The sequence below is a fragment of the Sarcophilus harrisii genome, chromosome 1 (genome assembly GCF_902635505.1).
Source record: "Sarcophilus harrisii chromosome 1, mSarHar1.11, whole genome shotgun sequence".
Taxonomy (NCBI): Eukaryota; Metazoa; Chordata; class Mammalia; order Dasyuromorphia; family Dasyuridae; genus Sarcophilus; species Sarcophilus harrisii.
The window spans coordinates 704,871,308-704,897,160 of record NC_045426.1 but is presented as its reverse complement, the minus strand read 5'-3'; the positions used below and the strand labels follow the sequence as shown (position 1 = coordinate 704,897,160).

Genomic DNA, 25,853 nt, shown 5'->3' with positions numbered 1-25,853 from the left:
TATTGTAACTCTGTCTAAATTCATAGTTTGCCTTCTATTTCTTTAACAGAAGACTTGAGTCTAAGAAATAATTCCAGAATAATGTATAGGGAGGGGATCACAAGGTTGTAGTTAGCTTGTGACTGGATTATTTAGTAGCCTTCTGATTAGGTGGCTTGTCTCAAGTCTTTTCCTCCCATGCAAATCTTTTTTCCCACACTTTAAAAAATAACTTTCCTAATATAGATTTGATTGTTATTCAGCTCTCAAAAACTTTCAGTGCCTCCTTTTTGTATATCAGAGAAAAAGCAAACATTTTGTTTAATTTTTAAGGAAAAGTATTGTTGCCTAATGGGAAAAAGAGCTTGGAGATTTGTGTGGTACATATTTAATAAATATATGTTGGTGATATGCTTTTTGAATCCTGACACTTCATAGCTGTGTGGCCATAAACAAGTCACTTGACTTTGTGTAATACTTGTATTATTTGCATAATGAGGTGGTTGCAAGGAGCAGGTGAGAGTGTATAAAGAAAGCTTTTGCAAATCTCAGAAGGCTTTATTTGAAGTCTTCTTAAGAGCCTCTACAGTCTTGACTCTAATCCAACTTTCCAGACTTAACATAGTTTGCCTTTTATTCAGATCAGAATACTAATAGCTAATCCCTAGCCTGTATCCCCATCTACTCTTTTTTTCCTGGCTTGTATTTCTTCAGCACCATATCCTAGTATCCTTCTTTTAAGGATCAAACCAGGTGCTTCCTAACTAGTTGGATTCCATCTTGATATACTGTTCTCCTTCCCTCAGATTGGATTTTTATTTCTTTATTGCAGTTAATTACATCAGTAAATCAGGCCTTAAGTGCCTACCTACTATGCTAGGAAACATGCTTGAGCTCAAGGAACTTAATTTCATGGGGAAGACAAGATGCAAACATATACAAAGCAAACTAAACAATACCAAAAGAAAATCATTAACAAAGGGAAGACACTAGAATTAAGGGGTGATATTGGATAAGGCTTCTTGTAGAAGGTGAGACTTGAAAGGAAATCAGGGAAGTATGTATTTGGAGTGGGGGTGGTGGAGAGAGAGAGAGAATGAGAATGAATGAATGAATGAATGAGTGAGTGAATGAGAACATGTGTGTATATATTCTGGGCATGGGGACATCCTGAGAAAATGCCTGGATCTGAGGGGAAGGGTCTTGTTTATGAAACAGCCAGGAGGCCAGTGTCTTTGGATTAAAGAATACGTATTGGGGTCTAAGGAGACAGGAAAGATAGGAAGTTGAAGCAGTGGGAAGCCACTGAAGTTTATTGAATAATAAAATAATATGATCAAATCTGAATTTTAATGAATAAATGGATAATGGATTGGGGTGGAGAGGGACTTGAGGTAGGAGAACTGCCAGCAGCTATGGCAGCAGTAGTCCAGGGATGAGGAGATGAAGGCCTAAACTGGAGTGGGAGCAGGGTCAGGAGAGAAGGGTTGTATTTGGGAGATGTCACTGAAGTGAAATCTGGGGGACTGGGAGGATAAAGTGTTGCCATCAACAAGAATAGGAAAGGAATCCTAAGTTCTGTTTTGGATCTATTGAGGTTAAGATGTCTACTGGACATGCAGTTTAGAGGGGCCTGAAAGGCATGTGAAGAATGGAGATCAGTACCAAGATTGGGGCAGGAGAGATAGAGATTAAATCCATGGGAACTGATGAGATCACTAAGTGAAGAAGAGGGAATCTTGAGGGTTTCCTTCTGTGTGTGAGAGCAGAAGGAGGAGACAGAAAGAGTGCTCAAAAGGGGGAGGTGTCCTGAAAAGGGAGAGGGAAGAGAGGCTCAAGTAGGGGAGAGTGACCAACCGTGTGAAAGACTGTGGAGAGAAGGAGAATGAGGATGGAGATGAGGCCTTTGGGTTTGGCAGCTTAGAGATCATTGGTAACTGCAGATAAGAGCTTTGGTGGAATGATGAGGTTGGAAGGCAGAGAGTGAAGAGAATGAGAGGAGAGAAAGTGGAGGCTTCTATTGGCCGAGGCCTTTTGAAGGAGTTACAGGGGCAGAAGAGCCAGAGGAAGCCAGTGAGCGAGGCTAGGAGGATCAGGTGAGGGCTCTTTGAGGATTTGACAGGAGGCATGTTTATAGGCAGTAGGGAAGGAGTCGGTACATGAGGGGAAGATTGAAAATGAGTGAAAGAGTGAGGATGACCGAGGAGACTGTTTGTGGGAGGAGATGGCAGGGAATGCAATCACTTGAGAAAGGTAGTGGGGTTAAACTGCTTTGGTAAAAAGTAAAGCAATTTCATCATGTGAGACTAGAACTAGAGAAGAGAGAGGGTAGCAAGCAATCATCTAAGTGTTAGATGAGGAAGAGTGCTTGCTGTATCCCTGTAGTAAAGCATAAGTTTCTTGAGGACAAAGGATTTTGTCATATTTTTCTTTGTATTCTAAGCTAACAATCGCAAGGGACACTTAATATTTGTTGGCTTGAATACCTAATTCTTTGAATTCTTCCTCATAAGGCATAGTTTCTGTGGTAGTTCTCTGCTACATCACCTAGTTTATACATATCTCTTTAAGTGTATGTTACCTATCACCTCATCTGTCAGATTGGCTAAATCTGGAAATTGGAAAAATTGGAAAAATCGAGCCTCTGGAGTTTATTGAGGAGAGGTGAGGGTGAGGGTGTGTGTATGTGGGGAGAGACATGGTCAGACCTCTGTTTTAAAACAATCAGGTAATTGCTAAGTGAATGAAGAGAGACTTGAGTCAGGGTGACCGACAGGAGGCTAAAGTAGAAGGAAAGGATAATGATAAATGTTGGAGGGGTTATGGGAAAACGAAAGCATTGTTGGAGTTGTGAAATGATCCAACTATTCTGGAGAACAATTTGGAACTATGCCCAAAGGGCTATCAGACTGCATACCCTTTGATCCACCAGTCTCTACTGGGTTTGTATCCCAAAGAGATGATAAAAAAGGGGAAAAAGCGATTCTTTTTGTGGTGACAAGGAACTGGAAATTGAGTAGATACCTATCACTTGGGGAATGGGTGTATGAGTGGTTGATTTCAGAAAAGCCTAGAAAGACTTAAATGAACTGATGCTGAATTAAGTGAACAGAACCAAGAGAACATTGTACACGGTAACAAGAAGATTGTGTGATCAACTATAATGGAGTTGGCTGTTCTTGGCAATGAGATGATCCAAGACAATTCCAGTGGGATGAAAAATGCCTTCTGCATCCAGAAGGAGGACTGTGGAGACTGTCTGTAAATCAAAACATAGCATTTTCACCTTTTTGTTTGTTTGCTTTTTTTTTCGTGTTTTTTCCCTTTTGTCCTGATTTTTCTTTCATAGCATGACAAATATGGAAATAAGTTTAAAGTGATTGTAATTATCTAACCTATATCAGATTGCTTGCAGTTTTTGGAAAGGGGAAGGTGAGCGAAGGAGGGAGAAAAAGTTTAGAATTCAACATCTTACCAAAATGAATGTTGAAAACTTATCTTTACATGTACTTGGAAAAAGAAGTGCTATTGAGGGAAAAAATATGTACCACCTAGATCAGAACACATTGCTTCAGGTGTGGCTTTATTTCTTTAGAGAATGGTGAAATCTTTTGGTCTCCCTAGATCTGGCTTCTCTACAGTCATGCTCACTGCAAGCAGCTAGAATACTGGGGTCTTTGGCCTTCACTAGAGCTCTGACTTCAGAAGTCTTGTGTGTCAGTGACACAGATGGCGGCTCCAGCTAGGATGATGGTGAACCATATCCTCACATGGGATCCCTTCTCCACCTTCTAAATTCTCTTCATGTTGTGTAGAATAGAGTGCTCATCACTTGGCTCTCTATATTGCTGTGAGGTCAGCCTATCTTTTGCCAGGCCATGCATTTTCCTCCTGACCGTCATTCTCCAGAATTCATCATGGATTAAAAAATTCCTTGCAATCTATCCATACCTACCATATATCTCCTTGCTGCCTTTTGGTTTTCAGCTTCAGGACTTTGGAGTCTCTGGATTGGCTGACTCACTACCATATCAGGGGAAGAAGTAGAAGTGTTGAGAGATAGGCCTTTGTTTTAAGTTATTTAAGGTACTTCACAGTTTTCCAAAGGCAGTCTGGCCCGTTTTCCATATCACTTCTAGCTCTACCTCATCTATTTGTGTTGTCTCTAACAGGGTTCTGTGAGCTTATTATCTATTATCTATTTCTATCTGGACAGTAGTATCCATTCATTCTTCGAACATTGGTTTAGCCAGTCAGCAAGCATTTATTAAGCATCTCTCATCTACTCTTAAGTGCTGAGAATGCAAAGAAAAAAGGATCAGCCACTTCTCCCAAGTAGTGTATAGTCTGCAACATACAAACAGATAATGCTAGGAAAGACTGGAATTAAATGGAATTTTATCTGGAAGTCAGGGAAGCCTGCAGGGTGAGGTACATACATCCAGTGAAAATGCCTGCAGTCTGGTTGGAGTGTCTTGTTTGAATAACAAAAAGATGACAGGTCACTAGATCTTAAGAATACATGGAGAGTTACTAGGTGTAAGAGACTGGAAAGTAGGAGATAGTCAGGAAGTGAAAGGCTTGGAATGCCAAAGGGAAGATTTTTTTGTATTTGGTCCTGGAGGAAAAATCGAGCCTCTGGAGTTTATTGAGGAGAGGTGAGGGTGAGGGTGTGTGTATGTGGGGAGAGACATGGTCAGACCTCTGTTTTAAAACAATCAGGTAATGGCTAAATGAATGAAGAGACTTAAGTCAGGGTGACCAACAGGAGGCTAAAGTAGAAGGCTGCTGGTTGGTTCTTCCTGTATGCATAGTGAGACTGAACTAGTGACTAGGGATCTCATTTTGTGTCTCATTTTGAACTTGGTTCTGGTTGATAGGTGATCTGATTACTTACTTGTTTTCAGGAATAACTCACATCAGCAATGACTCATTTCCTGCCTTTGAAAACAGGATCACAGTGTTGTTTGGCACTTAGCATGTCTTGTACCTCCTGGTTCTTTTTTTTTTTTTTTCTTTTGGAGTTTTTAAAAAAAGTAATTTTTTCCCAATTTCATGCAAAAACAATTTTAAACATTTATTTTTTAAAATTTTGAGTTCCAAATACTCTCATTTCCTCTGCCTGTCATTGAGAAGGCAATCAATTTAATAAAAGTTATACATGCTCAGTCATGCAACACATATTTCCATATTAGTCATGTTGTAAAAGAAAACACAGACCAAAATCTAAAAGTTAAAAAAAGTGCTTCCATCTATATTCAGACTTCATCATTTTTTTTTTTTTTTTTTCTGGAGGTGGGTAGCATTTTTTATCTTTCAGATTTGTTTTAGGTCATTATTGTATTACTGGGCATAGCTAAGACATTGTAATTTTTTATGTTAGCATTTTCTTTTTTCTTTTTAATTTTTAAAGCTTTATTTTCAAAACATGTATGGATAATTTTTCAACATTAACCCTTGCATAGCCTTGTGTTTCAGATTTTCCCTTTTCCCCCACCTCTTCCCCTAGATGGAAAGGAATCCAATATATGTTATGTGTTAAAATATATGTTAAATCCAATATGTGTAAACATATTTATATAATTCTCTTGCTGCACAAGAAAAATAAGGTCAAAAGGGAAAGTAAACAAGTAAGAAAACAGAAGGCAAGCGAACAAAAAGAGTGAGAATGTTATGTTGTGATCCATATTCAGTTCCTACAGTTTTCTCTCTGGGTGTAGATGGCTCTCTTCATCACAAGATCATTGGAACTGGCATCAATCATCTCATTATTGGAAAGAGTCACTTCATCAGAATTGATTGTTGTATAATCTTGTTGCCATGTACAATCTCGTGGTTCTGCTCCTTTCACTTATCATCAGTTCCTATAAGTCTCTCCAATCCTCTCTGTATTCATACTGCTGATCGTTTCTACAGAACAGTAATATTCCATAACATTCATATACAGTAATATTCCATAACATTCATATACCATAACTTATTCAGCCATTCTCCAACTGATGGGCATCCCCTCTGTTTCCAGGTTCTTGCCACTACATAAAGGGTTGCCACAAACATCTTTGCACAGTACATTATTGTTACTATGAACATTATTTTCCTGGTTCTGCTTATTTCACTTTGTTTTCTTAGATTTTCCTGAAAGCAGCCTGCTTGTCATTTCTTACAGCATAATAAGATTTCATCACAAGCGAGTACCAATGTTTAGGCGTTCCCCAATTGATGAGCATCCTCTAAACTTTTCCATTTTGCTACCATTAAAAAAAACCCTGCTATAAATAATTTTTTATAGATAGTTCTTTTTTCTTCTCTTTCACCTCTTCCTTTCTCTCTGCTCTCTTTCCTCTCATCCCCTCCCCTCTCTTCTCTACTTCTTCTCCTTTTCCTCCTCTTCCTTTCTTATTTCTCTCCTCTTCTCCCCAGTAGTGATGTATTGCTCAATCAAACGATATGCATGATTTTATAACTCTTTTTACCGAAAATCCAAATTGCTCTCTAGAATGATTGGATATTTCACAACTATATCCACAATACATAAATGTTTCAATTTTCTCACAATATTTGTCATTTTTTCTGTTTTGTTAGCCACTCCCATAGGTGTGGGGTGGGACTTCAGAATTGAGAAATAGTAGTTCATTCTCACCCAGGGTGATAGCTCTTTCCTGCCAAGCTTCTAAATTTTCTTGGGTTAGCACATTGTTTCATTCCATCCTTTTGTTGGTTCTGCTGCCCTACAATTCATTTTGAGGCATTTTAAAAAAGTTGTTTGGAGAAGAATTTGGGAATTTGGGAGTCTTTGCTATTCTGCTATCTTGTTTCTGCTCCCTTGTTTTTTTGTTGAAGAAAGTATTCACTGTGTATTGGTATGAAACTTCTGTGCAGTCTAGCTTCAAGGCTTAATTGGAATCTCCGCTTAGCAGCCTTATCTGGGATTCCCCAGGTGTGAGTCATTTACTCTGTACTGGCCCAAGACTTGCTGAGATCAGCACATTTGCCCCACGCAAAGGGGAGTGTCTGGATGAATGAACTGTCCTTAGGGCATCACTTGGGCCAGGGCATGTCTGCTCCTTGGCAAACATGTCTATCCTTGTTGTGTGCCGCACTTGGGATGAATGATCAGAGGATTGGGGAGGATTGTTGTTTTTCATATTTCTTTCATATTGTCTTACGTGATTTTGGCTTATAGAGGAAAACCTCTAGGGTGGGATTTTACTTTGCCCAGTCATAAACTTTTTATGGTTGATAAGCAGTAGAAGCACAGTGAGATTATAGTCTTTAATCATAATCTCTTAGTCATATGTGTGATGGAAATGTGAAGTCTTGCTCGTGAAAGTCTTTTATTGTCAATCATTTTCAGTCATGTCTGGTTCTTCATGACTTCATTGAGGGTTTTGTTGGCAAAGACTGGAGTGGTTGGCCATTTCCTTCTCCAGCTCATTTTACAGATCAGAAAACTGAGGTAAATGAGGTGAAGTGATTAGCTTGGAGCCAGCCACTTGGTAAGTGTCTGGGGCCAGATTTGAAGAGTCTTTGATGTCAGCCTGGGCACTCTGTGCATTCTGATGCTCCCCAGCTGCCTTGTGAAAATCTACTTGTGCTAGTACCATCATTGAGGATACTCTGGATTCTTATAGATGATTTATATGACGATTTTATTTAGATAGAAAAATAGCTCTATGAGTCATCAATTACTGATAACTTAGTTTTGCCTCATAATGACGTTTGAGCTTATTTCCTTGATCTTGGAACCTTCCCTGCTGTCATATCAAAATTGTGTTGCCTACTACATGCCCTGCCTCTCTGGGCATTTGGTCTAGCTGCTTTCTCAGTTTTGTTTTCTTGGTGGCCATTTTCATTTCCTCTCATTTCACATCTGGGGCTATCACGTGAACAGTCTAGATGTGGTGACTTCTATCTCCTAGCCACAATGGGGAAACATTTGTTAAAAAAAAAATACCTTTGTGTAGATCTTGCCTGTTTTTCATCTCTTATTCTTTAAGCAGATTTCTCCTTAAATTCTTTGGAGTGACTTTTTTTTTTTAGGGTCCCAGTGAACTTCAGCTAAATTTGTTGTTCCTTCTGCCATTTCTTACTTTTTACCATTCTTCTCTTAAGATTTTATAAGTGGATTTATGTATCTCCAGAGTTGTCCTCTTAGGCCATTTCTTTCCACTTGATAAAAGAGTTCTAAGTGTTTGTTGAGACTGTGGCAGTTTCTTCTCTTCACTTTGAAAGAATTACTGTCAAAACTTCTCAACAAATTTATTTTATTACTTCTGATGCCTCATTGAGAAGTTTTAAGTCCAGGGTTCTTAAAAGACCAGGCCAGTGGAATGGAAGTTCTTGAAAAAAGGCTTCTTGGATGGCCATGCGAATGGTCAGTGCTTCCCAAGAACTCTTCTGACCAAGTACAAAAAGGCTTGTCAACTTTAGACTTATACACTGAAGAATGAGTTTTTTTGGCAGGGTCAACTCTAGAAAAAATTTTTTTTCATGGGCCTTCAGTATTGTCTGGCCCCTTTCTCTCCTGACTAATAGAGGCAACAAGTATTAAGAAACATGTTAATAATTTAGCTATTGATATTCCGAATTTGAGGTCTGTATCCAATCACTTGTAGAGAAAGTTCCGTCTAACATTCTAACATTCTGACTAAACTAAAAGATGTGACTTGAGAGACGCAGCCTCTCTTAATTCATTATATGGGTGGTGGTCACCTGAGCAGAGTAGGCATGGGGGAAGGCACATGTGATAAAATATGTGGTTGGGTATCATGGTTCAGCAGCAAGAAACAAGCTCCAAATCCTTGTACATCGGACCTGTGCCTTCATTTTGAATATTTTCTTTGAGAAGAGAATGAGATAGTATGGATATAAAACAATAGACAAAGACTCAGAAGTCAAGTAGTCTAAAGCCCTTATTTTACAGGAAACCAAGCCCTAGAGCAGTAGGTGTGTCTAGAGTCACAATCTACTGGTGGGATTGCTCTGGCAATAGAGCAGTGTGCTCTTCATTGTACCAAATACTGTCAAGTTTAAAAGTGAGATTGATTGTACTTAAATAGAAAAATTATTACCAGTGTAGGAGTTAGTCTTGAATCAAGTCAAATCACATTAGTAAACCTTGATTAAGCATTTTCTATGTGCCAGACACTATGATAAACACTGGGGATCAGAAAAAAAGGTAAAAGACATTTTTTTTTTTACCCTTGAGTTCACAGTCTAACGAGAAGGTAATAGCAAGCAAACAAATTTGTACAGACAATCCTTATGCTGGGTTAATAGGAAAAGAAGCCAGGGAAACTAGTAGGTGGAGATGAAGAGGGAGAGCAGGCACGGGGCACAGCCAGGGAAAATGCCTGGGGCCAACACAAGATGGAGAATCTTGTTCATGGAACAGCCAGGAGATCGGTGTCCATGGATCCAAGAGTACATGTGGTGGGGTGTAAGGTGTGGGGTAAGGTGTGAGAAAGATGGGGACTAAGATCCATGAAGGGCTTTGAACATTTTGTTTTTGATCCTAGAGCCAATATGGAGCCACTAGAGTTTAGTGAATAAGAGAGGGGTAGCACATTCAGACCTGAGCTTTCAGAAACTCTTTGGCAGCTGAATGGAAGATGTCCTTGAGATGGGGGGAGATTTGACCCAGATAGACCCATCAGCAGACTGTCCAGGTAATGGCCAGGCTTGAGCTGCTGAAGGGTTTCACCAGGGTAGTGGTGGACAGAAGGGGACAAATTCAAGAGGTGCTACAGAGATGAAATTGGCATTCTATATGAGTGGTGAGATATGAGTTGAAGATGATTTTTAGATTATGTGCCCGAGGGTTTGAGAACATGCTAGTAGCCTTTACAGTATTAGGAAGGCAAAAAGCAGGGCCTTGGTGGCAAGATCATGACTTCAGCTTTGGAAATATGGAGATTTGGACATCTACTTGGAGGCTGTAGGGATGGGAGATTGCAGGTCAGCACAGAGGCTGGGGCAAGAGTGGTAGATTTATTCATTTCTTTCCTCAGTAAGCACTTCTTCAGTGCCTCTTAGGTGCCAGGTATTTTGCTAAACACTGCACATGCAAATGGAAAAGACAGTCCCTACCCTCAGTAATTTGTGTTCTAATGAGGAAAGACAGCAGAAAAGGGGAGGGAAGGGACAAAGTAGAGTAGCCAGAGAAGTCCTAAATGAGTTTTGGGGTGTGGGAGATGACTTGGCTGAGGAGGTACCAGCCTTGTTCCCCCTCCATAAATGGAGGAGTTGATGTCTCTTCCCTCAGGGCAGAGGACATTGAGATATGAGGAGATTGGATTTTTCAAGATAAGATTTGCCAGTGATAAGTTTGATGGGCCATGGTGAAGTCAGAAGTAGGAGAAGGTAGTGTACTGAAGAGCTAGAGATAGAATATCAAGGGGAGAGGTCATAGCTGAGGCTTCAGAGAGGTCCATTAGTGTAGGGATTGAGGGAAGGCCATTGGATTTGGCAATATCAGCAAAATGATTAGATCGGAATGCACATTATTAGGGCTTTAAAAGAGGGTGATAGGAGAGTGTGGAGACACCTCTTATAGCTGGCCTTTTTGAGGAATTGGCTACAAAGGGCAGAAGAGATGGAAGGATTAAATGAGGCATTTTTTAGGATTGGGGAGACATAGACATGTTTGTAGGCCATAGGGAAGGAGCTAATACAGAGAAAGAGATTGAAAACACGATAAAAGGCTATGTACAGTTTTATAGATTTAGGGCAAAATTCTAAACTGTTCTTTGGAATGGTTCACAGTTCCACCAGCAGTATATTTAGTGTCTGTTTTTCCACATCCCCTTTAATAGTTGTCATTTTCCTTTTCTGTCATATTAACTAATCTGAAAGGTATGAGGTGTTCCCTTTGAGTTGTTTTAATTTTAATTTCTCTAATCAATAGTGATTTACAACCTTTTTTTTTCAAGTGACTATATATAGCTTTGGTTTCCTTTTGAAAACTGACAGTTCATATCCTTTGACTCATCTTAAAAATTTCTCTCTGTTCTTTGTCATTAGCCTGTAAGAGAAACTTGTTTTAAGATTTTTTTTCTTCAATTTTCTACTTTTCTTCTAATCTTGGATGCATTGGTTTTGTTTGTGAGAAAGATTAATGTGATGTAATTAAAATTAATTATCCTATATTAAATAGTGTAATATAAAATTTTATATCCTGTCATTCTCTTGTTTGGTCATAAATTCTTCCCTTCTCCATAGAACTTACCAGGTAAGCCATTACATGGTTCCCTAATTAACTTATGATATCCCCTTTTATATCTAAACCATATACCCATATAGAACTTATCTTTATTTATAATATGAGATGTTGATCTACATCTAGATCTGTTGAAATGCTTTCCAATTTTCCCAGGATTTATGTCAAAATAGTAAGTTTTTGCCCTCAAAACTTGGATCCTTGGGTTTATCAAATATTAGATAATTTTGATTATTTACTATTGTTTTATGTATTGATTTATTCCACTATTCTACCAATCTGTTTCTTAGCCAGTACCAGATTGTTTTTATGATTACTATTTTGTAATACTGCTTGAGATCTGATACAGCTAGACTACTTCTTTCTTATTTTTTCATTGATTCCCTGGAAATTCTTGACCTTTTATTCTTCCAGGTGACCTTCTATTCTTGTTACTTTTTCTAGCTCTATAAAATAACTTTTTGATTATATAGCACTGAATATGTAAATTTTGTTAAAACTATCATTTTTATTTTGACTCGGCCTCCCCATGAGCAATTAATATTTCTCCATTTGTTTAGATCTGAATATTTTTGTGAAAAGTGTTTTGCTATTGTTTTGTCTTGGCAAGTAAATTCCCAAGTAGTTGATATTATCTATAGTTATTTCAGGTGGAATTTTCTCTTGTCTCTTGCCATTGGATTTTGTTGATGATATTTGGAAATGTTGATTTATGTGATTTCATTTTGTATCCTACTACTTTGCTGAAGTTAATTATTTTTAGTTTATTCTTTAGAATTCTCTATATATGCCATGATACCATCATTTTATTTCCTCATTGTCTTTTCTAGCTCCTTTAATTTCTTTAATTGCTGTAACGCGCATTTCTAGTACAATGTTGGCCTATTTCCTTTTAAAATACAATTTTGACAACACAGTTATTCCTTCCACATTTGGGGGTTAGAGGGATGGTAGCCCTGTGGTTTAGAAAATCTTTGAAAATTTTTTTGGCCCTCTCTTTTAGCAGAAAAGTGTGATTTTTTTTTGGGGGGGGTCTTTTAATAGGGTATTTATAGTTCCTTATTATAAAATTTTAGCTAAGTAGTTGGTCATAGGCTCTGTGTCATCTTCTGGCCTTTGTGTTTAGTCTGTGACTCCTCAAAACTGCCAGAATTTACATTTAATTTCTTATGTTGACCTGTGATGGGGAAAATCTCACTTTTGAATGCATAGCTGTATCTGTTTTGGTTTCTTAATCCAGAGTAGAGAAGCTGCAGATTAGAAGAAAGGAGAGGAGGGACTATTAGTAACAATATATTAGTAACATTGTATTAGTTGACCGTAGTTATTGACCATAGCAACAACTGACAGTTGCAACAGGAGGCTGAGCAATTAAAAAGTCATCAGAAAATAGAAAAATAAAAAGGTAACTCAAAAATTCTAGTAGCCTCATCTAATGCAGGGGCCCTCACCACTAACATGTTGCCTCAAGGGCATTCTTATGCAGTGATCTTATAGGTTAATTTTTATTCTATGTGATTTTATGTGAGGACACATGTAATTTATTTTGGCAAATTGTCCATCTAATATGCTTAAAATTAAATTTTAATAGGGTTTCATACTCAACCTTTGCTTGTCTCAGCTCCTAGAACTACCCACTTCAGAGTCATCCTCTTTGCTGGAATATGGGAGTAACTTGCTAATTGGTCTCCTGATGTCTGGTCTTTGCTCTCTTCAGTCTGTCTGTAGTTACAAACTACCAAATTGGGATCCAGAAAGCGTAGGCCTGAGAAAGGCCCTTCCTTCTGCAGGAGGCTTTGGAGGCCTTTTTTTCTCTGGCTCCAAGCCTCTCTTCCAGATTCTTCTACCTGTTGCTCTGGTCCTGACCAAAAGAGCCTCTTTGCTCTTTTCAGAGTCCATGATATTCTACCTCCTTGTCTGTCCCTTTGTACAGGCTACCCCCGACTAGAACGCCCTGACTTCTGACACTTGGATATATTCCAGGCTCAGCTGTAGGGCTGCCTTAGGAGTATCGTACATGTACTTGTACGCTCCCATAACTTTACCTATGTTTTGTAGTTAACTTTTCTGTAGGTGTGTTATTCATCTCCAAATCCCTGAATGAAAGCTTCCTTAGAATAGTTCTTTCTCTTCTATCTCGGTGTCCCAAGGGTCCAGCTCAGCACTGGGTACCTACAAGAGTAGGGACTTGTCCAATGAAAAGATAGTAAGGATAGAGGGTTGATGGTTTATGTCATCGGAATAGCTCATTTCTCCAACTCTTAATGTACTCCAACATCTCTTAAGTATTTTTTTGCAGCTCTGTTAAACCTTTCACCTTTGTATATAAAAATTGTGGTTTCTTGAATCTTTTTTCCTTTCCATGTTCTTAGCTTCTGCTCAGCTAGATTCCCCCATACAGTCCTATTGTTCCTTTGTCCATGGTGTGGCTAAAAATGTGAAACAGGAAGGGCTTTTTTTCATAGAAGAGCTGCCTTGGGGCAGCAAGGAGATCTTGACAGCTGCACTTGGGTTGGGTTACTTTGTTTCTCTCTTTATTTTTGACAAGAGTGTGACTTCACTAGTATGCGCCCACAAGGGAAGAAAGTCCTTTCAGTGATCTGTGGCTCTAAAGATTTGTTCCCTTTGGGTTCTGAATGACAAAATCCCTTGCTGAGCCAGATCAGTCAAACCTTTGGGCCATGCTGCTGAGGCTGGTTTTCTCTTCACTGGTTCTCCCAGTCCTTCTTGGGATAGTTTGTCTCATTCTGTGCAGAAATTGTATTTCTGCTGCATTTCTGACTGAGGCTTATTTTGCTGTTACTTAAATTTTGGCTGTTAAGCCCTATATTTGGAATTTGAAACATGCAATAAGAAAGACATAGGGTCTTTGGTTTTTGTCATCTTTGACTGTATTTGAGGGAGTAACTTTTTAACTTGGGGAAAGAAATCCAGCTCTTGTGAAATCTTGTTTCTTTCAGAAATATTTTTGATGACTTGAGAAATGTTTGATTCTCCCCCCCCCCCCCCCCACACACACACACACACATATAAACATGTGTTGTCTATCTGGAGTTGTGGGCTCTGTGAGAGAGGGATTGTGTTTGACTTATGTCTTAAGGTTCTGAGAGATTGGTATATGATATAGATGCATATTAGTGTTTATCAAATTGTTAATTCCTGTCGTTATAAAGCAGAATCCAAAAAAAGATTGTGATAATAGTATATTTTGGCACTATAGCATTTTCTTTGGTAGTATAGCCCAGATGAAGCTAAAGGATAATTGGGCAATGTTTATTTATCAAAAATTTTAAAAATATAGAATGTTAAATTAAAAAAATTTAAATTTAAATTTAAATTTAAAAAAAAAAACACCTCAGTTCATATGTGGCTCACAGGCTCCCCTTATGTGTGGTCAGTGGCCTCCAATTTTCTTTGACTTTGACACCATTGTCCTCTACCTACATGGAATTCACAGCTTTAGTTTCTGCCCCTTTTAATGTAAGTATACACCCACACATTTGTATGTACACACATTTAGGGTTTTGATTAGAGGATTTTTGTTACAAGTATATTTCAGATGGAAATTGTTTGTTTTTTTTGAAATTTCAGTACCAGGTTGGACAACTTTACTCTGTGGCTGAAGCCAGTAAAAATGAAACAGGAGGTGGAGAAGGCATTGAAGTCTTAACAAATGAACCTTATGAGAAGGATGGAGAGAAGGGGCAGTACACACACAAGATTTACCATTTAAAGAGGTAAGCAAGGCCCTGCGTCTCAGATCAGGGCTGTCTGGAAGACTGACCCCCCTTAGCTGACATAGGCATGTGCAGCAGGCATGTTGTGGCTCCTTCCACATGGAGATTTGCTCCAAATTTAGCAGTGCAGGGTTGACTTCTCCCTCTGTTTCTGCTGCCTTGTCTTGCATGATTTATTGGAAAATTCCATTTGGTAAGTATATGATCAGAACGGGAGGTGGCCAGCCCCAGGTGCTGCAGGGGCTTCTGGGAATGTGAAAGATCTCAAAGGTCTAGGTGCATTGGGCTGTGGGTGTTAGCCAGACAGTAGGGCTGGTGCATGTGAAGCTTTCAAGGGGCCATGAGACTTGACATTTCCCCAGACTTTGGGGTTCCATCCCTATCCGTTAGGCCCTCCCCCCTCTCCCGAATTGCCCATTAGTACCTAAGAAAGGGGGAGAAGGCTCACAGTCATGGACTTAGCCTGCTGGGGAGTAAGTCTAGCTACCTTTGTTTGTTGGTGAGAGAGACCATGGATGGGTACAGCTGAGACGGGACCTGGCTGTATTCCTGACTTGGGCCTCTGCTCTTTACACTGTATAACTTGTCAACTCACTTAGTGTCCGTTAAAAGAAAAAAAAAAGATATTAGCCTATGTGGTGTTGGGGGGAAAAATTATGGCTGTTTATAATAGGAGTACATTAAAAATAGAGTGAACTTTGAAGAAAATCTCTTCTTTTTTTCATATAATGAATGTTACTACTTGATTGGGGAGAGTTTTTTTTTTTTTTTTTTTTTTTTTTTAAAGAATATAACCAGGAAGTTAGAGCAAAATTAGTAAGTATACGAATTAGTATCTATTTTGGTTGTACACATCCCACAGATAAATGTTTAATTTGGATGTTTGGATGTTTGTGTTAGTGATAAAAAATACACAATTTTGCCTTTCTTTTATTAATGTTTTGTGAATCATTTATTGAACAGGCTCATGTGAACTTTCATGAATTGAATTCTACCCATTTATGTTGCTGGAGATCTTGATATTTGATGTTTCACTTCTGCCTGTTCTTGATTCACAAATTGTAAAAATAATGCTTTGAATGTGACTAGTAGCTAAAGGGAAAGAAGTCAACATGATTTTCTAGAACAGTGGTTCTCAAAGTATGGTCTGGAGAATCCTGGGGATCTCTGAAACCTTTTCTAGAGGGTCTACAAATTCAAAAATAGTTTTTATTTCCAACATGGTAAATGTCTATAAATATAATCCAGATAAACAAAAACGCTTTGGAGAGATCCTCAATAATTTTTAATAGTATAAAGATACTGAAAACAAAAGTTTGAGAACCACTGCTCTAGAAGGCCAAAAAAAAAAAAAAAAAAAAAAAAAAAAGAATGTTTAGTAATTTTCTTTGGCACCAAGCATGAAGAATCAAGGGGTACTCCATAATTGGCTCATCTCACCTGATTCCTTAGCATCCTCAGGAACATGTACCTGATTGTCTTCTTGACCACACAGAAAGATGCTCCTTTTTTCTTTTCTTTTCTGAGGCAATTGAGGTTAAGTGACTTGCCTAGGGTCACACAGCCAGGAAAGTTTAAGTGTCTGACATCAGATTTGAACTCAGGGCTGGTGCTGTATCCACTGTGCCACCTAGCTGTCCTTAAGCTACTCCCATTTTACCCAACATGTCATTCCATTAATTTTTAAATAGCCCCAGAGAGGGCTTACCCCAATAATCAAAGGTACACTGGGATCACTAATGACTTCATAAAATACATTTTTATATTAACTTTTTTTTCCCTGATTATTTTCTTTATGCCTGTTTCTTTTTCAAACTTTGTTTTTTACATCTCCCTTAATGAACCAAGTTATGCATAGTCATTGAACTTCTTGTAAACCAGCCCCCTTACTCATCCTTTTGGGAACTTGAACACTCTCTAGTTTTTCTCCTTTTGAGGTGCTTGCAGTGGAGTAAAACAGTGGTTTTCTATAAAGAAAGCTCACATGGAGGGGAAGTTGTCTAGATCAAAGTTGATCTCAGCCTTGATCTCAGCCTTCTCATTTTTCCTTCTTTCCCTGATTCTTCCCTGGTCTCCTCACAGCTATAGCCACAGCCATAATAGGAGAGAAACAGGAAAAGATAAAGCTTAGATGAATTGGTTTTTGTTCTAATTAACAGGTCAGAGTAAAAGATTCAGAGCAAGTACTTCTTGCGATTATCGGTTGAAATGAAGGCTATTGAGAAGCCCCATTAAAGGACATTGCTCACGAGGAATGATTGTTCAATGTAAATATGAATATTTACTTGTCTTTTTGATGGCAAACTCTGTCAACTCCCCCCAAGTGAGAGTATGGTCACAAGTCAAAAGCCTCTTCCCCATTAAGTAATGAGTTGTGAGACAGTAGTTAGTGATCATTCCCAAGCTTTGAGAGCTCTGGGCCTGGTACTCATGCACACACTGCTGAACATTAAATCTTGTGCTCTCCCTTTAATCTTTTGAGTTTCTTTGTAATTTAAGGCACAGATGATTCCACTGCTCTGTAACCAGAATGACATGATGGGCGCTTGTTAACTAAGAGTCCCGATCACCTTAGGTGGCCTGGTCATGACAACGATCGCTTTGTCTACTGGATGGGAACTCTACGGTTGAGAGGCTGGCAAATACCCTTCAGTTAGAGGCAGACACTGAAGCTGGGAGAGATCCAAGGGACCAGTCTGTGACGACAGAGACAGTGTTTGGATGCTGCCTTCAGCCCATCACTGCCTTTCTCACTGGGGAATTTTAAAGGCATTCACATGGAAATCACCACATATATACCCATAATGAGTGAACTGATTTTTGGGCTGGGAACAGTGCCTTATATGGAGGGTGTTAGGTGTGGACTTGGCATAGGACAATTTCCTACACTTTATCTGAAGCAGAGACCTGTCACTGTCACTTTTTAGTGGCTCCAGAGCGGGAAAAATATTCGTGCCCCTTTTCTTTTTGGATTTCAGAGTTTGGTGTGCACAGTGAAGGGTTATAGTTGAACAGTTTCATAGATGCAATAGTGGTGTGACTGCCCTATAGGTGAATATCTATGAAGATCCTGGGGTCCTAGAGCTCAGGCTGAAAGGAAAATTCAAATGTAAAGTCATAGGTGGGTTACATTTAATTCACTGTTTTTGTCTCTAGTACCCCTGCAGAAGACCTGGTACCCAGCAGGCACTTAACAAATGCTTGTTGATTGACTGAGTAGAAGACATGGAGTACATAGTATTCATTTTATAGATGAAGAAACAGAGACAGATTTTCCCAGCGTTACACAACATACAGAAATGTATGAGGTGACACTGGAGCTCAGTTCTTTCAGATGCCAGCATCCCACTCTCTGTGCAGCTCTCTCTTAAACAAACATGGCCCCCCATAGGGGAATGAATTATTGGAAACATTCTCTGATGGTTAGTGAAGCTAACCAGCCCTAAAAATGAATATCCACCACTTTATGGAAAAAAATGAAGTTGATTTAATTTACCCCAATTTTTTGTTCTGTGTCAGTGTACTAAAATTGTTTGGAAAAACACTCAAATTTGTGCCTCAAGCCAGTGGTAAAGCTGTTTCAAAAGATTCTGCCTTGATGAGATGAGCTAAAATTCAAAGTTGGATTTGGTGTTGAGGGGAAATATTTGGAAAGGAATTGTGTTTTGTCATTAGGATGAACAATTTTTGTTGTTAAGATAGTAGTTTCTGACTCTCCTTGAACTCATTTTTATGGATTTTTTTCTGGGAAAGATGCTGGAGTGATTTACCATTTTACAGTTAAGAAAACTGAGGTGAAGTGACTTGCCCAGGCTCACATATGAGTAAGTGTCTGAGGCTGTATTCAAACTCAGATCCTCCAGGTGCAGACTCAGCTTTCCACTGAGCTCCTTAGCTGGTTTGTTAATTTTCGATTGTTCTGATTGACAGTGACAAAATTTGTTTAAATTTGTTTTGTTTGGGAAGCAGCCCTTTGAAGCTTGTAAAATACAGTGGGAATTTTTAGACAGAAACCCGAAAATGCCATATGCTTATCTTGTTAATTCATCTAGTAGTGATTATGCAAATTGGCATTTTGTAAATTTTCTCTTTGGTTGACCCCCTGAAAAATTGAGCTGTGCTTTTCTTTTTTTTTTTTTTTTTTTTTTTTTTTTTGTATTTTGTGGGTGAAAAAGGAATCATCAATACTGATAAAAATTGTCATCTATGGATATTAAGCTAACTTTGGAGGACTCCTCATCCTGTGTTTTGAGGAGCTCTGATTTCCATTTTTTCCATTCAGAAAAAGGGCCTAAGTTTTTTGAGTTAGAAGGAAGTATGGTATGAAGTTTCACTGGCCCCCAATACCAGCGCTGCCACCCCTGGCCTGGGGAGTTCAGGGGGGTAATCTTTCCTGCCGAGCCTCACTTTCCTGGGAGGGGAAATGAGAGACAGAGCTGGACCCGCTGCCATGGCCGATCTGAGAATTCTGAATTTCCTAGAGTAGGGATCTTGGAGCTGTGAAGACATTATTCTTTTCATGTGGTTTTTATGTACCTCCATTCCCTGAAATCTTATATCCCTTTCTCTGACCCTCCCATGAACTTGGAGGATAGAAGCCCTGGCAGCTTTTAGCCTTTGTCAGTTTTACCCTTTTAAGGAAAGACTGATTTGAAGACATCTGTAAACATGTTTGCCTTTGTGGTCTCATTTTTAAATTCTGCCATGTGTAATTTGGGACTTGGCTCAATGCCTTTTTTTTTTGCTTGGATGATAAAGGCCTGTTAAATGAGCTTTGGTTATAGTAATAGTCCAGGCACTAAAGAGGAAGAATAAAGAAGGGAATCCCCAGGAGTTCTGTTTTCCATCATCATGTTGGTCTGCCATGTTAAGGCTGGCTAGAGATGGGAGCTTGTGGCCCACAAAGCCATGATGGGAGGAGCCACCGATGGCTTGCCTTGCTTTGGTGAGCGAGCCAGGATCAGATGGATCTTCCCCCCCTCCCTTTCCATCCTTGGTGAAAGCTTTTGCAAATCCTGGCTCTTTCACAGAGCAAAGGCACCCTGTAACCTAAAGGGAAAGACTGATGGAAGCCTCAGTTGCTCGTAAGTTTTATCCTCTCAACAGTCTCATCATGGATTCTCCCAATCAGTCTTGTTCATGTCGGCCCTAAGACGAGGAGGAGACAAGTGTTGTCTGTTAAGAGCTGGCCCAGGATGAAGCCCTTTTCTTTCTCATCTTTTTTTCCCTTTTTCTTGTACTGTTCTTCCCATCTGTATTTCCAAGGTAGCTCCTTATCCTCACTTACTGTACCATAGGCTCATTATGTTTTATGTCTATCCCAGAGGTTAGGATAGATGGAAGGCTTGAATCCCATCCCCATTCTGACTGTAATACATCTGGATGTTTGCTTTTCTCCCTCCCCCCAGCTAGGATTCCTTCTTTTGTGCCCTCCTTACCCCCTAACCTTGGCTGGATATTCAGTATTTGAACTTCTTACACAGGGATCAGGCCACTTTTGACCTTAGAAGGACCCAAGAATGATCTACACACTTATTTATTTTAGCAATATCATCCACATATCTTTTATCATTTCATCTATTGTCTAAATTCTCAAAAAAATATCCTGGAAGCCTCTTTGCCCACTTTCCTTTCATAACCTTGGAGAAATACTTTTTATTATTCTTAGATGCCTCTCCATTAAAAGTAGTGTTCTGAGTTTGGGATGGTGTTAATACAATTAATTTTATGAGTTGCATAGCCTTCACTTGGCCCTTGAGTAAGGGTAAGATCAAACTTTAGGTAGGTAGCCTTAAAACCGGGAACTGCTTCTGATTATATGAAGTCATCTTCCTATTCACTGTACTTTTAATGATAATGTCATTTATTTTCATGTTTGTGTTCCTTTTTTTATATAATTGCTTTAATATTGAAAAATCATGAAATCTAGTTTTTTATACAGCTTGTTCAATATAATTATTTTTGATTAAAGATTCTAACGGGCAATCGATGGAGTGGCTAAAATTGTGTTCATTATTTTATTCTTCACAGTAAAGTTCCTGGGTTTGTCAGGATGATTGCTCCTGAGGGCTCTTTGGTATTTCATGAGAAAGCGTGGAATGCATATCCCTACTGTAGAACAAGTAAGCATGGACCCCCGTCAGCTGCTTCTTCCTCCCTGTTTTCTGTGATACTAGTGAATAACTTTGCTCCCAGTAGCCAGAAATCACTCTGCAGATTCTTCCTGTTCCCTCTGTCACACTGATTAATCCCTGAGCCACAGTTAGACCAGTCTAATGGGGACACCTTGGGCTTTAAAACAGTGGCTCTCAAATGCCTTTTAAGAATTATTGGGGACTCCCCCCCCAAAAAATCTTTTGTTTATTTTGAGTTAAATCTTCCATTTTACCATGTTAGAAATTTAAACATCATTGTGTTGTTACAAAAACACTTTAGACCTTCCAGCCCCCTTGGGTGGGTCTTGGGGACCTGCAGTTCCTGGATCTCACTTTGAGAACTACTAGAGTCAGAGAACTTTGTGTGCCTTTCTAGTTTTGTTGTTATTGCCAATATTAACTGAACTGTCTGAAGGATCAGATTCCTAGCCACAGATGCCAGGGAGAGAACTTTGTTCATATTCTAATGCTCCTAGAGAAAAAGGCAAATAAGAAATAAAAATCAACCCCACCCCACAGACTAGAAATACCGGGCCATTTTTTTCCTGTTATTTCTTGTTACTTTGATCAGGTAATATAATATGATGGGGAAATGTCAGATTCTCAAACTCTTATGTTTTGTGATGACTCCTTTAAATAAGGCTTGCATTTTCTTTTTTTTGAAGTGAAATTAAAACAATTTATTCCAATTATGTGTAAAAACAAGTTTGGACACTGTATTGCTGAGAATACCTAAATTATTCACAGTTGATGATCCTATAGTGTTGTAGTTTCTGTGTATAATGTTTTGGTTCTGCTCACGTTACTTTGCATCAATTCATATAAAGATCAATATTTTCAAGTTAATCATTTGCAGTTATATTTATGAATTGAATTTTTATTTTATCTGTTTGCAGATTTCTAAAATTAAAATACCTTAAAAGTACTGAATTTCAGTATTTGTATAGAAATCAGTATCCTGCAGACCTCAGCTACTAAATATGTGTAGATAGGATAATGTTTGTGATATTAAATCATTAGGTTGGGTTGTTTTTTATTCAGATTAATAAATTCTGAAATTTCTCCCTTTTCTTTGCCCGCGGATCCATCGTGCCTCAGTTGTGACGGTGAGTAAATGGTTCATTTTATGTCATGTTCTTTTGATTTCTAATCCCTGTACTGTTGCTTTCTACCCATTGCTTTCCTCTGCTTGTTAGTGCCCACAGTTGCATGGCTTCTACCGCATGACTGTCCTACCCTACCCTCACTTCCTGGTGGTCCTGGCTTTCTCCTGACCATGCCTTCAGCCGCTCTCTCAGTCCTATCCCTGGTGTGCAGCCCTCGCACACGCCTTGGGAAAAATGGGGACCTGAGAGCCTGGAAAGCAGCTTGAAGGCTGTACAGTGTAGGAAGCTGGCCATCTGAGAAGAAGTCCTTCTTGTTCACTTGGGACTGGCCACTAATGAGATGAGTTTACAAGCTCAGTGGCAGAGACTTAGATCTGTCCAGAGGCTGCTCAGGGAGGCTCTGGTTGATTGAAATTTTTTGACATGAAACAAAGCGAGATGACAATACCAAGAAAGTGGTGAGATCAATGAGTGTCCTTTTGATGTATTTTTTCACAGAATGAATATATGAAAGATGACTTCTTCATAAAAATTGAAACCTGGCACAAACCAGACTTGGGAACAATAGAAAATGTAAGTCTCAACTGTTTCCCTGTTACCTTGGGGAATATTTATTATGACATTGGCATTTTGGGGGGCACATGGGGAGGAAAGCAGAGCTGCTAGAACACTGACCTGAGAGTCAGAATGGCCGTGGCCTCGGCTCTGTTTTTTATAGTGGCAAAGCACTTGCCTTTCTGAGCCTTGTTTTTCTCATCTGTAAAATAGGGATATTACTACCTAGAGGACCTAATTTGGAATTAAGAGTGAGAGGAGGTTTGCAGAGTGTTTGAGAGGACTCCGGTTTTTACCAGAGCTAGCATACCAGCTTGCCATTTCTTCACTTTTAGCTCAGGGTAGACTTGGGGATTTGTCCTCAGCCATAGACAATTACTGCTTTGAAAAATTTATGAACCAAAATAGCCTCACATTTGCCTAGCCTGGCAAGGTTTCCAAAGGGTATTCCTTACAGCAAGCCGACCCCAAGTCCAGCACTGATTCCACCAGGCCTCACGATTTGTGGGTTAATCGCCAGCCGTGGCTTAGCCCTGAATTCCATCTTCTCTTTCAGTAGACCAAGGAGGCTAGTAAGCAGCAAACTAATTTGCCTCGGCTTCCTTGGTGTTCTGTTCTCTGAGGGAGGTGTGGATATTTGGTCACATAGTCAAGAGCCGTGCTGGGAGAGGAGGAGGCAGAGGCCGGAGGACTTGCTGGGAGGCTCCAGTCTACCTAGCCTCCACTATGCATCACTCCCTGTCTGGGAAAGTTATCTCCTTATCCTCTGAACTGATCATAGCAAGCCCAAGAACAGTCATTTAGTCCTCAAGAGGTTTAATAATTAATTTCTTAGAGATTGATGAGAGTTTTTGAGAGAACTCTGTTGGTAATATGCAGGTGCCAATGTACTGTTGATGCAGAATTGTAGGGGTGAGTAATCATGAATGTAATGGGATTGCTAGAGTGAGAGGGGTGGGGGCCAAAAAAGAAAGCCCCCCACTGTTAGGAGTTGTACCCACTCGGCCCCGATAGGCATTGTCTTGGGCATTCTAATCCCAAATGGGGCTTTTTTATAGAGTCTCATTAAGAAGAAGCTGGTATTGAAACTTAGGAAATTCCAGATTTAGAAGGGCGGTCAGAAGCCCTGGACATGGCATCAGACCAAGGGGGGGGTCTAATGTCCCTCTTAGTTCAGAGGTCTAGGAGTCATTTGAAAAGCTTCTTTACTGATTGACTTTAATGAGGTCTCTATTTCCCTGAAGCATAGATTGAAAGCTGGAAGAGCCCTCAAAACTCATTTAAGCAATCGCTTCCTTCTTTAGAGTAAGGAGGCAGGCCACAACAATTAAGTGACTTGTCTAAGAACTTACAGCAGGGATTTGAGTCTAACTTGTCTGACTCCCAAACTAGCACTTAGCTCCTGCCTGGGCTCCTTGGTGCCATCTTATTTGCAGATGCTTTCAGAAGGCTGTTGATTCATTTTAAGACAAATTCATGATGGTTCAGATTCTGTCTTGAACCAAAATAGCCTCACGTTAAAAGGGTTCATTAGGAGCTTTCCCGGTGTCCTGTGGGGATGTTTACAATGACAGGGCATTCTCAGAATTAGGCATCCAGGAATCAATGTTATTTAGGACATCCCTCTTCTTACACCTCCTTCCCCTCCCCGTCTCTAATTTCATTAGCAGAGGGAACTTTGAGCAGTCCAGATTGATAGCTGCTCTGCAAGGGAGGTAATAGTGGTGGTGATTATGATTATTCAGACTCGGTAGCATTTATATAGTAACTGTTGAAGCTTTCTACAAATGTTATCACAGCTTATCCTCTATCCTCATTTTGTAGATGAGGATACTGAGCTTGACAAGTCTCACATCTGAGCAATGGTATCCTTGATTGCTGGGTTTAGCACCCTTCCTTTTGTACCACTTAAAAGCATGTTTGAGGAGAGATGCCTTGAATTTCATTTCATCCTATGTCCACAGCTGGTATGTGGAAGGACGAAATTTGAATCTGGATTGTCCTAGCCCTAGTCCGGAGTCTCTCCAATCTTCATCACCTGTTTTAGTCTTGAGCTGAGAAATCAAATTGGTCTCCAGTTGTTTCTCTGCAAATGGGCTGTTGGCTTTAAATTTTTCTGCTGCAAATTTCTGCAGTGTAAAAGAGACTTGGCTAACTAAATTAGATAATGTGAATGGTACTTGTATTTTTAAAAGATTGTATTGATTTTTATTGTTTTTATAAAATTCATCTTCAAATATGTCCTCACTCCTAACTAGGGAGCATTCCATTATAACAATTTTCTTTTTTCTTTTTTTCCCTTTAAAACAGGTTAGCAAAGTACCTTGACCATGTCTTATATATGCATTATAGTCTGATCAGATTGGGAATAATATGCATTATTTCACTGTGTGGCACCTTACACTCTTCTTTCCCCACTCCCACCAAAAAGGATGGGTAGGAGGCAAATTTTTATGAAATGTATTTTAATGATTTTCTTTCTCAGCTTGAAAGGTCAGTTAAAGCCACTGGTTTTAAGATTGCATTTTGTATGTCCTTGACATTTTGTAAAGGACCACTAAGAGTCTCTTGAAAAATGTGAAACAGTGGTCATTTGGATTCACCATTTGCCTTCACCATTTGGGGACTTAAGTTGCATAAGGACAAAATGCAAGAAGGCTTAAGGGCCTGCCAAGTTTCAAAGCCAATAGCTTAATTAATGAAATGAATATTTGGGTTTTTCATTACCCATAAAATGTAGAATAGAGGTAAAGATCGCTTGGTACTTGAGATCTTTTTGCTTCATATGGATACTCAACAGGTCTTACTCTTTTCTTCCTCTGCAGGTACATAATTTAGATCCTAACACATGGAAGACGGTTGAAATTGTTCATATTGATATTGCAGACCGAAGTCAAGTAGAACCTGCAGTAAGTAAGGGGGCTTTATTTTCAGGGGCTATCTTATTGTAGGAAATACTACCTGCTTGTCTTTGGCATCTTATCTCATGTAGGCCCCTGAGGCTGTGACCTAGATACACAGCCTTAAAGGGTGTGTGTGTGTTTTCCCTTCTTTAGCTTTTGATGGAGCCTCAGTGGGATCTGTGGGGGATTCTCCTTTTTAA

At 39.3% G+C, this 25,853-nt stretch overlaps 1 protein-coding gene across 4 annotated transcripts in view; it reads left to right on the top strand.

Annotated features, from left to right (window-relative positions):
* The window catches only part of PITPNB (phosphatidylinositol transfer protein beta), a 71,407-nt gene that overhangs the window by 6,228 nt on the left and 39,326 nt on the right, over positions 1–25,853 (top strand). For all 4 annotated transcript variants that reach the window (XM_031948823.1, XM_031948824.1, XM_031948826.1 and 1 more), the window contains exons 3-7: positions 14,789–14,934; positions 20,965–21,056; positions 22,188–22,195; positions 22,694–22,768; positions 25,576–25,659. In XM_031948823.1, coding sequence (XP_031804683.1) covers positions 14,789–14,934; positions 20,965–21,056; positions 22,188–22,195; positions 22,694–22,768; positions 25,576–25,659 — 405 coding nt within the window. The remainder of the gene's footprint in view (positions 1–14,788; positions 14,935–20,964; positions 21,057–22,187; positions 22,196–22,693; positions 22,769–25,575; positions 25,660–25,853) is intronic.